Source organism: Bombina bombina, chromosome 5, assembly GCF_027579735.1.
Source record: "Bombina bombina isolate aBomBom1 chromosome 5, aBomBom1.pri, whole genome shotgun sequence".
NCBI lineage: Eukaryota > Metazoa > Chordata > Amphibia > Anura > Bombinatoridae > Bombina > Bombina bombina.
The window spans coordinates 1,129,950,532-1,129,968,388 of record NC_069503.1 but is presented as its reverse complement, the minus strand read 5'-3'; the positions used below and the strand labels follow the sequence as shown (position 1 = coordinate 1,129,968,388).

The 17,857-nt window shown below is 39.7% G+C and overlaps 1 protein-coding gene across 1 annotated transcript in view; it reads right to left on the bottom strand.

Moving 5' to 3' along the window:
- Positions 1-17,857, bottom strand: part of RHPN1 (rhophilin Rho GTPase binding protein 1) — a 284,175-nt gene that overhangs the window by 193,474 nt on the left and 72,844 nt on the right. The window contains exon 3 of the mRNA XM_053715422.1: positions 13,699-13,814. Within this exon, the coding sequence (XP_053571397.1) occupies positions 13,699-13,814 (116 nt within the window). The remainder of the gene's footprint in view (positions 1-13,698; positions 13,815-17,857) is intronic.

Here is a 17,857-nt window from a genome sequence, read left to right as displayed (position 1 = left end):
ACGTGACTCAATGGATGAAGATTGTTCAAGCGGGACTTCAAAAACTAAGTGGATCGTCAGGGGTTAGTGATAGTTTTTTTGTTTTGTTTTTAAAGGGATTTTTGGGCGTTTTTTTTTTTTTAGTTTAGGGTTTGGGCAGCAAAAGCGCTAATAGGGCTATTATATTAGGTGTAATTATTCTTTTTTTATTTTGGATAATTTCGCTTGCTATTTTTCGTAATTTAGCGTTTGTTATTTTTTGTAATTTAGTCTTTTTTTTGTAATTAGTTTGTAATTTTTAGAGTAGTGTTAGGATTTTTTTAATGTGTATTTTAGTTTAATTTAATTGGTAGTTTAATTTTAGTTAAATAGTTATATTAGTTTAATTGTTAGTTTAAACTTAGTTCTTTTATTTTGACAGGCAAGTTTTAATTTAATTTAAGGTAGGGAAATTGTAATTTTAATCTAAAGTTAGGGGGGCATTAGGGTTAGGAGTTAGTAGTTTAATTTAGTTTATTGTGATGTGGGGGGCTTTCGGTTTAGGGGTTAATAGTTTATTTTAGTATATTTCGTTGTGGGGGGCTTGCAGTTTATAACTACTGCTTTTAGATGGCGGTACGGATCTTGTCGTTTTAGGCTGTAACCTAGGTTTTTTAGCCTCACAGCAAAACTTGTAATGGCAGTGCTACAGGAATCCCATGAAAAAACGTCATTTTTACGAGTGCGGGACCAACGTTGCATTACAGGCTAAAAGGCTGGCGGTACAGTTATACCGACAAGAATTGTAATGGCTGCAGTGCTATTTTAACGCTGAAATTACCATTTTTTTCAGCATTAAAACACGAACGCACAACTTGTAATCTAGCTGTAAATATTTAATTTTTAATAAGAACATTTGAATGTATTTAGATATATTTGAAGAGTTATTTTATTTGTTGTGAGAGGTGAAGAATTTTTCAGAAGAGCAAAAGTTCAAGCGCAGAAGCGAGATGGAAAAAGGCCTTACAATGAAGGATAACGTATTTACTGAAACAGAATCTGAGCTCACAGAACAAAATGTGACGAATGATCTTGGAAAAACATTTAAACAAAATTCACAGCGACAAAAGGATATCCCATAATAGGAAACAGGCAAAGATCAAATGTAGTGTGGGGATTTGTTAGTAAAACAGCCTGCGGATCATAATTCTCATATTATTAGATTATTTGTATTTGACATAATTAGCAGCAGCCTCATTTCATGTTTAACACAACTGATGATTTATGTCATTTACAACTTAACATAAGCGACGATCTGTGTTGTGTCACCATAATTATACATTCTAATCTGTAACGGTGAAAAGAACAGACTGACACGGAAATGTGAATCAACACAAATAAAAAAAAACATGAAAGCCAGTTCTGGGCTAGGACCAAGAAGTGTTTTTGTAAGGACATTTTTTTTTGCCTTAACTTCAATTTAAAGGGACATAATACTCATATGCTAAATCACTTTAAAGCGATGCAGCATAATTGTAAAAAGCTGACATGAAAATATTATCTGAGCAGCTCTATGTATAAAGGGAAGATATTTTACCTCACAATTTCTTTAGATAACCAGAGTAAGTGCTCTGTGAATAGATAGAGCGGCTGTAAAGCTGCAAGACGAAAAAAGAAAAACAAAAGGCAATCAGCATCAGCGGTGCTGAGGTCATTGGTTGCTTTGCTGTGACCTCATGAGATTTCACAGTAAACTTCCCTAAACTGAATAGTAAAATAACATGGCTGTGCCTGCACATGCCAGAGGCACGATCCCTTGGAAGTCCTGGGACTAGCATTCTGTACAGTGCAGTGTGAACACTTAGGACATTTTTACAGCTATGCTGCATCATTTTCGAGTGCTTCAACATTTGGGTATCATGTCCCTTTAAGCATATTGCAGCTTATTCTGATTAAAATAACTGTTTGTATTTGTCATAGAAGTGCATGTTTTGACTAGTAGTCTTAAGACTGGGCTTGTACAATCAAGCAAACTGTGCTGGGACAAAAGAAATGTTTTAAAAGCATTTACAATAAACAGTTGATTCATATTGTGCTAACAAACTATTTTAAAACCCTAGTGAGTATGTTAATCTTATTTCACTAGATTGTGGTGCATTACCTGTGCACTGCTCTAAGCAATCACGGTGTACGCAAATGGTTCCGGAAATATTTTGAAGCAAACTTACGTTACCATATTTTACTCCTATAATCTCAAGCACATTTTATACTGCTAATGCAAGGCATTTTTACAGTCAAATAAATGAAAACAAATAGTTAATATATAATGCAATGTGGTTTTTATTAGATATTTATTTGGAATTACATTTTGAATTTAAGGTCTCTAAACACATTTAACTTTTTTCTTCTTTACACATATAACAGGGACTATTCTTGGGATTGTTTTAGATAAGATGGGTTCACAGGCAAATAGACCAATCAGTGCGCGTGTACTAGGTGTTTGAAAGAAGAAAAAAAAAGGCTAAAGCAAAATATTGTAATGCACTTGAACTGAAATTTGCATTTAAATACTTTGGCTTTCACATTCCTTTAGGTGTTAGTCATATTTCAGTATATTTTGTGTTTTGTAACGGCTTTAATAAACAAAAACACACACACACCAGGTCACTATGCTACTTAAAGGGATACTGATCCCACATTTTTTCTTTCGTGATTCAGAGAGGACAGAGGAGTAAATTAGAAAGTTGCTTAAAATTGCATGTTCTATTATGAATTTGTCTTTGTTCTCTTGGTATCTTTATTTGAAAAAAGCAGGAATGTAAGCTTAGGAGTCAGCCATTCTTTGGTTCAGCACCTGGGTAACACTTGCTGATTGGTGGCTAAATGCAGCCACCAATGAGCAAGCACTATCCAGGGTGCTGAACAAAAAAAAAACAAAAAAACAGGCAGGCTTCCAAGCTTACATTCCTCCTTTTTCAAATAAAGATAGCAAGAGAATGAAGAAAAATGATAATAGGAGTAAATTAGAAAGTTGCTTAAAATGGCTGCTCTATCTGAATCATAAAATAAAAAATTGGGTTTAGTGTCCCTATAAAATGACCTGGCACTTGTATAACTCTCCGATACAAACCATAGTGCTCTGTCATTTTGAATTTCGCCCTGTGTGTATAATAATTCCTCACACTCTGCTTACTTGTATGATGACGGGCAGTGACCGCACTACACTTGTATAAAGCTCGTATACAGGGCAGGTGCGCTTGTGAGCTTATATAGATAAGGCGAGTACAAGAGGGGAGGCGGACAAGACGGTGTGTAATCTGAGGAATCAGTTACTAGAGACTTTATTTAAAAGTAAATATTGCTGAGACATAAGTGTAAGGTTAATGGGGTTCCATTGTTTGACTTGCCTGACTTAGGTTATATTCTTGTCAAAATCATTTAAAGGGCCAAACTAAAATGCAAGCGTTACTACTCACCTTGCTATCGGTTTCCCTCACGCCTCTCTCTTTAAAGTTGTTCTCCTATTTTAACCATTTACAGGAGCTGCACATCTTTATATGGGGTGTTGCCATCTTGGAGCTCACACATGCGTGTCCCCTGTGACAGAAGCGATTGCGCATTAACAGATCAGTGACATTGACAGCTGTATTTTGCATTTTGGGTTAGTGTTTACGTAGACAGAGCTGGAGTTTCCCATTTTTGCAGTACCTACATTGCTCTATATAATACATGAGGGATTTTATTTATATATTTTTATGCAACTTGTAAACTATGTAAAAAGATGACAAATTTGTAAAACTCCTGCTAGGTATCGTGCACACTAACCAGAAGTGCAGCTGTCAAAGAGCAACGCCACTGATGTGTACATAACACTTCTTTGCAAGTGTAAGCATATCTAAGTTCCAAGATGGCGGCACCCATAATGAAGATGTGAAGCTTTACCAACAGGCATGAGTAGGGGGGGTCATTTGAAATAGCTGATTTAGCCCCATCTATACTGAAAGTTTCTGGACAGGAAACACCAAATTTTTCTTTCATAATTCAGATAAAACATACAATTTTTTTACAACTTTCAAATTTACTTTTATTATCAAATTTGCTTAAAGGGACAGTCAACTCCAAAAAAAACTTTCATGTTTCAAATAGGGCACGTAATTATAAACAACTTTCGAAGTTACTTTTATCACCAATTTTGCTTTGTTCTTTTGGTATTCTTAGTTGAAAGCTAGACCTGGGAAGGCTCATATGATAATTTCTAAGTCCTTGAAGGCCACCTCTAATCACATGCTTTGTATTTGCTTTTCACAGCAGGGGAGAGCTAGTTCAGGTAAACCCTATAGATAACATTGTGAGCATGCCCGTGGATTGTGGCAGCCACTGCACTAATTGGCTAAAATGAAAGTCAATAGATAATAAATAAAATGTTATGTGATCAGGGGGCTGTCAGAAGATGCTTAGATACAAGTTAATCACAGAGGTAAAACGTGTATTATTATAACTGTGTTGGTTATGCAAAACTGGGGAATGAGTAATAAAGGGATTATCTATCTTTTAAAACAACAAAAATTCTGGTGATGACTGTCCCTTTAATTCTCTTGCTATCATTTGGTGAAGGAAAAGCATTCCCCTAATGGCAGCTAGCTGAACACATCTACATAGCCAATCACAAGAGACAAATGTATGCAGGCACCAATCACCAGCTAGTTCCCACTAGTGTAGGATATGTGCGTATTTATTTTTAACAATGAATCACAAAAGAACAAACTTTAAAAATATAAGTGATTTTAAAAAAAGTGTCTGAAAATTACATTTTCTATCTGAATCCTGCAATTTAATATGGACTTTCCAATCCCTTTAAGTTCAGGCTATTGACGGGTTATGTAAACACAGCCAGCAGAAGAAATTACACTCCCGGTGGGGTGTAGAAGGGATAACTAATAAAATTATAATTTTCCATTGTTCTCTCTACATACTGGGCTTTGGTTTACAAACAGATATAAGATAAGGAAGCAAGTGTGTGTACATAAAGTGATAACATAATGAGATCTAATTTTACCTGCAAGCTCAACCCATTTCAATAGGCTGTGGTTTCGAAGCAAAAAACAGCAATTTCATATACACACATAAACCTGAAAATGCAATTTCTCATACATTTTATACTCTGCAGCTGGTATAACAACAAGTCACTGGAAATACATTAAAAGGGAAAAACACAAATTATGCTTACCTGATAATTTTCTTTTCTTCTGACGGGAAGAGTCCACAGCTGCATTCATTACTTTTGGGAATTCAGAACCTGGCCACCAGGAGGAGGCAAAGACACCCCAGCCAAAGGCTTTAAATATCTCCCTCACTTCCCTCATGCCCCAGTCATTCTGCCAAGGGAACAAGGAACAACAGGAGAAATATCACAGTGAAAAAAGCTGCCAGAAGAACAAACATTTTTACTGCCGCCTCATAGATAAAACACGGGCGGGAGCAGTGGACTCTTCCCATCAGATGAAAAGAAAATTATCAGGTAAGCATAATTTATGTTTTTCTTCTTAAACGTGAAGAGTCCATAGTTGCATTCATCACGTTTGGGAAAACAATACCCAAGCTAGAGGACACTGAATGCAAACAAAGGGCAGGTACAAAATGGCGGCCCCTTTGATAGGCACCACAGCCTGAAATTACCCGACACCCTACAAAAACTCTAAACGGCAAGGTAAAAACCAGAAGCTCAGTTAACTGCTCATCAGTTACATAACCTTCAAAGCCGTGCTAGAGACCACTCAGACCCAGAGTCTGCTGAGCACAAAGGTCTCCGAGGAGCCAGCCCAGCGGTTCTCGACTCCCACGAAAAGTACCCCTAAAAGTAAAAAATCTCTATCTACCCCCGAGGGGGAGAATAGAGGACCCCATAACAGATCCCAAGGACAATCCAACATGGGCTCAAATCAAACTTAGAGCAACCCAAGGTTGCCACAGGACCACTGCCCAGGGAGACAAACTCCCTAGAAGAACAAGGACAAGAAAATCGCGAGTTCCCTATTGCATCATAGCCAAGTCAAAACCCGTCAAGTTAGACAAGCAGAGACCGAATAACTGTCCTAGCATTTAAAATATAGCTCTCCAAGAGAACACAGAGCCACCTGTAACAAGAACTCGCGATGACCAATCTCCAGGCAGCAAAGCTGACCCTAAGCCATTGTGGGACTTGTCCCACCAAGAAGCGCAGAAAAATCTCGACAACAGCTCCCGACCAGAATTTTCCGGGCTCCAAGGAGCATCTCATCCCAGCAACAGACACCACCAGTAGAGAAATGGGCACCAAGAGTCCTCCCACCAAAAGGGGAGGACAAACTCAAAACGGTCAACACTGCACAGAGGAGACCAATCCCCAACCTTCCCTACAGTGTAACAGTCCCAGCCCAAAGGCTAGTTAAAGACCTAAGACAAGAGTCCCAGACCTTTGGAAGAAAAAGGATGGATCTACAAGGATCAAAACCACAGAGTAGAACTTTGACCGCTACTAAAGCTAGCATGCTGTATGAGCCATGACAGGTAACTTTGTGCTCGGCCCGAAAACCCCTACACTGCAGCCTTCCAGAAGAAAGAACACTCCCCCAGGGAAGAAAGTACTCTGACCCCCAGCATCCTAACACCAGAATCCAGTTCCGTGATTCTGAGTATGCCAGGAAGGGAAAATACCCTACGAGGCGAGAAAAACAAGGACCCACTTGCCTTCACAGATTCTGAGGTACCTCCAAGTCAAGGAGAACACACAAGAACCCATCCTCCACCCTATGTGAGAAGAAAAGCGAGCAAAGCAACGGTAACCACCCTACCAATATAGGAGAGACCCTTCGGCCAATATCACCAGCCTAGTTGAAACGACAACTGGAGTCTACAAGGAAGCACAGATGTCCTAGAAGACAAGTAGGGACCCGTCTGAGAAACCTTAACCTGAAGACTCAGGCAGACCATAATTTCCCATGAGAGTCAGAGAACCCCGCTCTCAAAAATGTACACGCGGGGGAACCAAAACCAAGAGTTAAGCAGAACCGTCCATGCCCGTTCCAAGCAAGATATGTGGCCCTAAGCCAGAGTCCTCTAAAAATGGAACCGATCAAAAGATCTAATTTCCTGAGGAATCTATCAGCTGCCTCCCATGGTAGGAGCGCACCCAAGACAGAGCCCTCCACCATTTAAAGTCCGTAGACGTAGAATACCTAGCAACAGCCGCAAACCCAAGAGTTTGAAAAAACTCCTGACCAGTTGAAGAAAAGGGCAACCAGTACCCTTGGATCGCAAAGGCTATCCTCAGATCGACCGAACGACCTGATCCACATGCTGGTGAAGAGGAAGGTAATTTCCCAGACCCCAAAAAGGCGAAAATCTGCGACTGACCACGGACCTAGAAAGGCTAGATCTGCATAAGGTCAAAAAGTATAGCACCCAAGAGTCTAAAGACCATGATATGACAAGGGACAGTTCTTAGATTGAGAAGACGACAGTCTCCAGAAATCCTTACTGGATCAGTCTCCCAAAATCCATGCAACAGGAATAACAACGGGAGCCTCGCAGCTCCTGGCAGAAAAGGCAGGGTGACCCCTGCACTCCCTGTACTGGAGCAAATGAAACGCTGAGAAAAAAGGAGGAAGAACATGCTACGCACTTCCATAACAGATGATCCAACCCAAAAGGGAAGGAAAGAAAACTCTGCCACCGCAAAAGGAATGTGACTAGACCTCCGGAGGTCATTCACAAACTCCAAACTCTACAGGAGTGGAAAACTACGGTTCTGAGTCCCCATGGACCCTTATGAATCCCAATGACGTCTTGAAAAAGTCGGTCACGTAACCCAAGCAAATTGTAGTACCTGGTATTCCTCCAAGTACTAACCAGGCCCAACCCTGCTTAGCTTCCGAGACGAGATTGGGCACATTCAGGGTGGAGTGGCCGTAGACCTATAGAAAGGCCAACTTATATCGGAACTCCCAAACTTCCTTCCAGAAGCGTTGGATCTACGCACTAGGCCCCGTACTACGTAGTAGAATCCGAGCCCGGAATCCATAGCAATAGGTCAAGTGACATTCAGAATCCGACAGGATAATCAGCACCCCGAGGGTGACATGAACCCAAGGAACAGCAGATAGCGCCCAACCAGTACTTGCCTGGTACAGGGACATCCCAAAACTGTCCAAGGTCCAAGAAAAAATCGACCCGAAGGTGCAATAATATGAATTAGAACTTAACTTCGTTCCTAACCAAAAGTGCACAACTTCCAAGGAAGCGCCCATGTGACCACAAAATTGCAAGTATCAGTTCCAGAGAAAGAAAATTATGGAAATTATATCAGACATGAGCTTATAAAAAATAAATCAAATGCATCCTATCCGGATCAAAATAAAAGTAAGGCAGCACCCGCGGGTGAACGCCCAAGGTGAATGGGTACGCCAACAGGACCAGCAGATCAGAGGTCCTATTCACCCAAGCTCAGAACTGAAACCGATACATAAAAGAAAGAAAAAACAGAATTTATGCTTACCTGATAAATTACTTTCTCCAACGGTGTGTCCGGTCCACGGCGTCATCCTTACTTGTGGGATATTCTCCTCCCCAACAGGAAATGGCAAAGAGCCCAGCAAAGCTGGCCATATAGTCCCTCCCAGGCTCCGCCTACCCCAGTCATTCGACCGACGGACAGGAGGAAATATATATAGGAGAAACCATATGGTAACGTGGTGACTGTAGTTAGAGAAAATAATTCCTCAGACCTGATTAAAAAACCAGGGCGGGCCGTGGACCGGACACACCGTTGGAGAAAGTAATTTATCAGGTAAACATAAATTCTGTTTTCTCCAACATAGGTGTGTCCGGTCCACGGCGTCATCCTTACTTGTGGGAACCAATACCAAAGCTTTAGGACACGGATGAAGGGAGGGAGCAAATCAGGTCACCTAAACGGAAGGCACCACGGCTTGCAAAACCTTTCTCCCAAAAATAGCCTCCGAAGAAGCAAAAGTATAAAATTTGTAAAATTTGGCCAAAGAGTGCAGTGAAGACCAAGTCGCTGCCTTACATATCTGGTCAACAGGAGCCTCGTTCTTGAAGGCCCATGTGGAAGCCACAGCCCTAGTGGAGTGAGCTGTGATACTTTCAGGAGGCTGCCGTCCGGCAGTCTCAAAAGCCAATCTGATAATGCTTTTAAGCCAAAAGGAAAGAGAGGTAGAAGTTGCTTTTTCACCTCTCCTTTTACCAGAACAAACAACAAACAAGGAAGATGTTTGTCTGAAATCTTTTGTAGCCTCTAAATAGAATTTTAGAGCACGGACTACGTCCAAATTGTGTAACAAACGTTCCTTCTTTGAAACTGGATTCGGTCATAAAGAAGGTACAACTATCTCCTGGTTAATATTTTTGTTGGAAACAACCTTCGGAAGAAAACCAGGCTCAGTACGCAAAACCACCTTATCTGCATGGACCAGATAGGGCGGAGAACACTGCAGAGCAGATAACTCAGAAACTCTTCTAGCAGAAGAAATTGCAACCAAAAACAAAACTTTCCACGATAATAACTTAATATCTACGGAATGGAAGGGTTCAAACGGAACCCCTTGAAGAACTGAAAGAACTAGATTAAGACTCCAGGGAGGAGTCAAAGGTCTGTAAACAGGCTTGATTCTAACCAGAGCCTGAACAAACGCTTAAACGTCTGGCACAGCTGCCAGCCTTTTGTGAAGTAAAACAGATAAAGCAGAGATCTGTCCCTTCAGAGAACTTGCAGAAAATCCTTTCTCCAAACCTTCTTGTAGAAAGGAAAGAATCTTAGGAATTTTTATCTTGTTCCATGGGAATCCTTTAGATTCACACCAACAGATATATATTTTCCATATTTTATGGTAAATTTTTCTAGTTACAGGCTTTCTAGCCTGAATAAGAGTATATATTACAGAATCTGAAAACCCACGCTTTGAAAGAATCAAGCGTGCAATCTCCAAGCAGTCAGTTGGAGGGAAACCAGATTCGGATGTACGAATGGACAATGAACAAGAAGGTCCTGTCTCAAAGGTAGCTTCCATGGTGGAGCCGATGACATATTCACCAGGTCTGCATACCAAGTCCTGCGTGGCCACGCAGGAACTATCAAGATCACCGAAGCCCTCTCCTGATTGATCCTGGCTACCAGCCTGGGAATGAGAGGAAACGGTGGGAATACATAAGCTAGGTTGAAGATCCAAGGTGCTACTATTGTATCCACTAGAGTCGCCTTGGGATCCCTGGATTTGGACCCGTAACAAGGGACCTTGAAGTTCTGACGAGAGGCCCTCTTTTCTGTTTCAGAGTAAATAGTACATACCAGCACTATTTTAAAATAACAAACTCTTGATTGAAGAATAAAACTACATTTAAACACCAAAAAAACTCTTAGCCATCTCCGTGGAGATGTTGCCTGTGCAACGGCAAAGAGAATGACTGGGGTAGGCGGAGCCTGGGAGGGACTATATGGCCAGCTTTGCTGGGCTCTTTGCCATTTCCTGTTGGGGAGGAGAATATCCCACAAGTAAGGATGACGCCGTGGACCGGACACACCTATGTTGGAGAAAATGGAGACGTCAAGAAGATTAGCTTCATCCCCAAACATCGAACCCAGCTTGCCATCCGGGATCTAAGGCCTCGGATCCCTCGTCCCACTAGGACTGGAAAACATGCCTTAGTAGAACACGAAGACGTGCCAGCCTATAATGGAAGGCAAAATTATCCCTCGCCAGATCGATAAACGACCCCGGCTGACGCTTCCCCCAGAAGACCGAACTGAATCAGGCGATCCCACGTTCGATGAGCCCTGGTTGGCAGAACACGGACAGTACCTTAAAAATATTTCAATTGGAAGATATAAGTGAGCCAGCGCCATAGATATGGCCATGCAGAACCGTGTCATAACCTCTGGAAGAAACAAGCCACCTTCCGGAGAATGAGTAAAGGTCATAGGGACACCTGCTTGCATAGCAAAGGAAGGTTCTGGGGCACACGCCTCACCGGACATAGAATCCTCTGGGGCGGATGGCTCAACGCCCTCTAAGGTCCCTGAGTCGGGAGAAGAGAGTACTCTAGAATGGCAATCGGAACATAACTGATGGGCATAGATAACCCGGGCCATTACATATTCATCACAAGACGCATTCTCCGCATCGGAGACATCCGTGTCTAAAAATATCAGAATCCTCCATAATCTTGGGATTACAAAAATGACAGACACTAACTGGCACCCTCTTTACACAACCCAATGGCTGGGGCACTCACCACCTCCTGTGAACCAGACAACCAATGAGCAGACTCTCTCTGTGACCACACAGTCAGCATACGGAAGTGAAAAACAACGCAACCACACCCGGTCACGAGGTGCACCAAGACAGTCACAAAAAGAAAGCGCAAATCTAAAGAGATTGCGCCAATTGATGATAAGGCATTTATGTTCCGAAAAGCCATGAGCCAAAGTATTACTACACATTAGCAGATAATACCACATAACAAACATGATTAAAAGCCCCCCCCCCTGTTCAATAACCCTCCTCAGGAGATATTAACCCATGATTCCTATTTTAAGAAAAAAGGAGTCCCACTGGGACCCTACCTTCTCTCGTTACCATTACATTCACATAATGACATAAAATGTAACAATCTTACCGGAATCTGCGCTGTGGAACAGGACCACGGCCCTTCAAGGGTGACAGATAGTAGCCTCGCTTCTGACATGGACTTGAGTGAATAAAGGCAGGCAGCAAAACTCGTCAACGCTGATTGCCACGGAGCTGTTAATATGAGTTGGGATGGTTTCGCAGAAAGACTCTCCCTGCATCTCCAGACTCTTACCTTCATCCACCTTCATCCATGCTCTCACTCAGAGGCTGACAGGATTACTTAAAACTCCAGTCCCATTTCGAAGAGTACTACCCCCATGAGAGACTATCTCGACTTCTGACACCAACCTCCTGTGACAAAAGGCAAAGAATTACTGGGGGATGAGGCAAGTGGGGGAGGTATTTGAAGCCTTTGGCTGGGGTGTCTTTGCCTCCTCCTGGTGGCCAGGTTCTGAATTCCCAAAAGTAATTAATGCAGCTGTGGACTCTTCCCGTTTAAGAAGAAAAACAATTTTACAGTATACTGTCCCTTTAAACCAGACATGGCTGTGTCCTTACAGCCAAACAATAGAGGCACCTACACGCCTGGAACTGTGCTGTGTAATATTTGTATAGTAAGATTAATACATATAAAATGTAAAACCTGCAAATCTGTAATTTTATCCCTGCAAGTCTAATTCCTATGTTTTGCTAACCCAGCTTTAATTGCACTCAAATATATTTCATTCAATATAAATTATATAATAATAATAAAATATTTGTAACTAACACATTAAGCTGTTTAAACAGATACAGAAATTACCTGGGCGTTTGTGCACACTTTATCCCTAAGGGCAGGCTGCTCACTGGACAATAAAGAGAACCGTCATAGTTAGATTGGTGGACACAGACAAGCCTCCACATCAATTAAAGAAAAAGCGATCTATTTCAGAACAGGAAAATCAGCTTTTTAAAACTGTAATATATTGTAAAACAGAGAAACAAAATTACTTTAATGGGTCGGCTGCTTTAGAGATAAAAGAGGACGTGTAAAAGTACTTCCTGCAGATAACAAACAGCAAAAGAGATATCAGAAACAAAACAAAACTGCCTTTATTCGGTCTGTTACAATGTTGTGGCGGGAATTCATTATGTCTCCTGAAGTCAAAACAGATTTCCAGCCAAGTGTGTGAAGCCGATGACAAAAAGCCGCTTCATCTGCACAAACAACTTGTGGATTACACAAAGCACAGAATGAAAAACAGGGCTCAGCTCACAACCAAACAAGGTTACATTAAAGTTTCATTGTTTAGATAAAGGAAAAAATTAAAATCACTTCCATTATCAAAAAGTACTGAGCATGTGCAAAAATGCACAATATATATGTATATGAATTTTGTGATTGGCTGATAGCTGTCCCATGACACAGGGGGAGGGAAAGTTGGAATAATTTTGAAATTTGCCAGAAAAATGTCCTACTGCTCATTTCAAATTCAAAAGTAAGTGCTATTGTCTTTTTATTGTGTATTGTATAACTATTATCTACTGTATTGAGGTCCTTTAATTACAATTATAAGGAATTACACAACATTGGCTCCTAAGATTTGTCAAAAAATGAGTAACATCTAAGCAAGTAAATAAAAGGACATGAAACGGTCTGAAACTGTAATATAGAATGTTTAAATATGCATAGTAAAAATATCAATATACTAATTGCGCTAGATTTCCCTCTACTGTAAAGCTGAATAATGGGAGCTCTCCAATTCCCATAAAAATGTGAAGACTTCAGACTTCCTAAATCTAATTGCTATATTCTACACAGCCATTGTTTTCTCACACAACTTATTTATATCTGTCCCTAACCGGCCTCAGCAGAAGTGATAAGATAACAGGCTTTCAAAAAGGAAACCTTGGTTAAAATATTCTGGGAAGCATTTATTTATGGACACATTGTTATTTCTTCAATAAACACATCTGCATAGTATTGTCAGGTTAATCTTTGCACTGAATAAATTATATTATTTATTTAGCTTCACGTGTCCCTTTAAGTACAGATAGTGAAAATACCTAAACGGTTTTAGTACTGTCTGTAGAGGGTCCCTCAAGCAGTGAAACTTAACGCTTTATTACTAACCGAAAGAGATTCTCTGCTCCGGCTCTCATTCGCATCTCTTTGTTGATCTGCTGGTTGATTCGTACACGGCGATGTTGTAGTTTGCTGCGTTGGGACTGAGCAAGAGGGTCACAGCCCTAAAAAGAAAAAAAGAAATCCTCTAGATTTAGCTAATGTTTCTAGTATCGAGGCAGAACTAATACACAACACCACCACCCGTAGCCTGTAAATGATTGTGAGAAAAAGGTTGTGGTCACCTCAGTATTAGTCTATGCCTTCCATATATGTTCTGAATAACATTACCCAATGCAAATTTGTATTGCTGCACCAGTTAGCAACTTTAGTGTGTCCTGTATATATTCTGATTTAGTAAATGCACAACAGACTCACATACCTTTACTACTGGGCTACAGAAATAAAGGTACTGGCCAGAACACCTTCCCTAAAGGAAATGGAATTAAACACAACACAAGTGTGCATACATATGTGTTTATCCAGCCTAGATATATCTTATAATTTCAAAAAAAGATTAAAACAACCTCTTTCAATTTCTACTACATTTTTAAGGAAACCTGAAATTAAAGAGACATAAAACTCAATTGAATTCTGAAGTTTAAAGGACATTCCAGGCAAATTTGTAATCTACATTGGTGCAATTTAGTTTTAAGCATAAGCATTTTTGTAATATACATGTATTCGCAAAAATGCTTCTAATAAAAGCTATAGGTGTTTCAAAGGTAGATTTAAGTATGCACCGTGCACCAGCATTTTAAGCCCAGAACTTGTTCAGAGAGCCTATATAGTGTTTGTATCATCTGGTAAGAACTCAATTTGTTAATTGCTGACATGATACAAGCCCTACTGAAGCTCTGAGTAGCTCCATTATTTAAAATGCTGGTGCACTGAGAATATCTAGCTATGCTTCACATGCACAAGCAGAAAAGTGTTTTAACACTAAGGGCAAGCTTATGAGTTGAGCGCAAAATATCCCTTACATGAAAGCAATATTTGCACTCTGCTGAGTAATACCAACGCACGCAAATGTGCGCTGGTATTACAAATGAGGTGCAATGTGAACGTGACCTTGCGATCGCTTTGCCCAGAAGCATTGCGCTCACAAGTGCGCACTTCTATAGGCTCCATTGGGAGCCTCGTTCTCATGCTGCAAGGTGGTAAGTCACACATCGATGGCAGCACATTGTAAATAAAAGTATATGACTATATACACACAGTTCCCATAGAACGCTCTGTAAAAGCCTTTTCAGTGCCGTTTCTTTTCTAACACTTCTCAGCCGCCACTTTTAACCCCTTATAACTGCATTTTGCAGTTACTTTATTAATAAATAAAGATGCAACCATTTTTATTTTTTTAATAAAGATTACTAAACTCTGGTTAATTTTCTGAGCTAATTGCTGCTACGAGCTCACGGTAGCAATAACCATCCACTTGTAATGTTTGGTTATTTATTGCGCGCCCGCAAATTGGCAAATCTAGCGCTAAATCAGTGATAACTTTTGCTAGAAGCATTTTTAACAATACATATGTTTCAATTCAAAGATGTAGTTCATCTATGTGCATTTAAATTTTGACACGAATGTCCCTTTAAAATGTCCAATTCTGTATTCGCAACTCTAAGGATATCCATGGGGTTAAATTAAATAAAGGGGAACAAACACTAACTTTATTTGCAGACGATATCTTGCTTACAATTACAAAACCAATGCTTTCCCTCCCTAGGTTGTACCAATTATTAGAAGATTTTTCCAATGTTTCGGGTTTCAAAATAAATTCGGATAAATGCGAAGCACTCCCTCTATCATTACCAACACACACACAAAAGTTGATAGAAGCGAACTTTGATTTTAAATGGGTTAATCATTCCCTAAAATATCTAGGCATACAAATCACAGACACCATAGAAACATTGTATAAAGCAAACTACATCCCAATTTACAAAACTATAAGAAGAGATATATTGAAATGGAAGAAAGGGAACTTTTCTTGGTATGGCAGATTATCGGCCATTAAAATGAATGTCCTACCAAGACTGTTATATCTATTTAGAGCTTTACCTATTAAAATCCCAATAAAAGAGCTTGAAGAACTACAATCTGACATTATTAAATTTATAAGAGGACATAAAACAGCTAGAATAGCTGCTCATATTTTAAAACAACACAAGCTATTGGGAGGTGTAGGAGTCCCTAATCTTAGAGATTATTATCATGCCGCCAGACTGGCACAAAATGCTCTTTTATGTAAAGATTGCCAGGAGATGACATGGCCAGGTATTGAAGCAGATATTGGAAGACTAAGCACTCCGGGAGATATATTATGGAAACCCTCAGATCCAAAAGACCAGAGGATAATTAAACTAAAAACTACAGAAGATTCTAAGCTTATGTGGAGGTCACTAACACATACAATGAATTACTCTCGCCACACACTATTATAATACCTCTAAGTACACTACTCCCAAAAGAATTTCAAAAACAAATAGATAAATGGGGAAATAAAGGCCTCTATAGGGTAGCTGATTTCCTAGACAATGGGAAGTTGTTGACATTTACACAATTAAGAGATAAAATACACCCAAATACATTGCACTGGTTTTTATATCTCCAAATTTCCCATGCTATAAATACATATAGACTAAGCAGCATCCCAGCCTGCCCAAAAACTGCTCTGGAACAAATGATAATGACACCCGGTAGAAATAAAAAAAATGATTACACGCTTATACTTAGCCATTCAAGAAGCAAATAGTTCAGCAAAATTGGTAATTTATGACAAATGGGAACAAGATTTAGCTATAACCTATAATAGAGAAGAATGGAGCCAGATTTTCTCCTCAATGAGGAGAAGCTTAATAGGGGCAGACCTTATCGAAAACTCAATAAAAACCTCATATAGATGGTACCTTACACCACTGAAATCCTCACATTACACCACACAGGGTAGTAGATTATGTTATCGGGGATGTAATGGGATAGGGACCTATTTTCACATGTGGTGGGAGTGTCCAAAGATACAACCTACATGGGACAAGCTTTCTCAACTATTTAAGGTGATTCTAGACGACTCCTTTAAATTACTAGTTAAACTAATTGTTTAAGGAATACAAAAAAGTTTGTAGCATTGAATTCCACAAAATCAATATCAATATTACTCCAAGGAAAATTGTTTAGGATAAATACTCTAATTTAAAAAGTTCCATACCATTCATACTTTAAATCTTTATTATATAAACTAGGAACACACATTCACACAGTAGCAGAAGAATATAAAAGCACTTAAACCTAGTTTTAAGGTAAGAATTAGAGGTTCAAATATTCATTCACCATTAATAAACATGGGCCCACTGATATTGTAATATAGAGTAAGCTAAGCCCTTACAATCCGAGGGCTGAATTACTTTTAATTTTTAAATATCTAGTACAGTGGGCACCAGGATTAGGTATCTCTTATTGTTGAACCATAGTATTAAATTTACAACTTAGGTAAGCAGTTTAAAAAAGACAGACAGGAGAGACACGGCTGCTCCTGCTGGACCCCTTTAAATTATCAGCCTCACAGGCCTTACTACATATTCTCCAGGAGTCAATGAACTCAATTACTAATAGATGGGTTAATATTATATGTACAGCAACCAGAATATGTATAGCTAGAAAATGGAAAGTGGGGGCTCCAGAATGGGGTGAGGTAATGATCAAAATTGAAGATGTTTATAATATGCTAGAATCAGCTGCATGGATACAAGGGACATCTGAGAGATTCCAAAACATATGGATACATTGGATTTTAAATAAACAGAAATATGTAGGTACATACAGATCAACACTAAGTAACCAATAAGGCTTTTTTAGGGCAATTAAATTGGAGAGAATAGGAACTTTCTTAAATATAGATATAGCGTTCTAAAGAAATCTACAACATTGTCACTGCTCGACGGGAAAAGTTTAAAGTTAAAGGTTTTTCTTTGTATACAGTTATGAAGTTTAGGTTTAGGGAAATGGGATAAGAGGGTGGAGGGGGTGGAGAGGGAGTTTGGGAAGGGGGGGAGAAAATTGATGAAAATGATATAAACAGGGTGCTGAAAACTTTAATTGTTTTAAGAATACTAGGACATTGTAACCCAGCACACTGTTTTATTATGTTGTATTTGATGGGATCCATGAC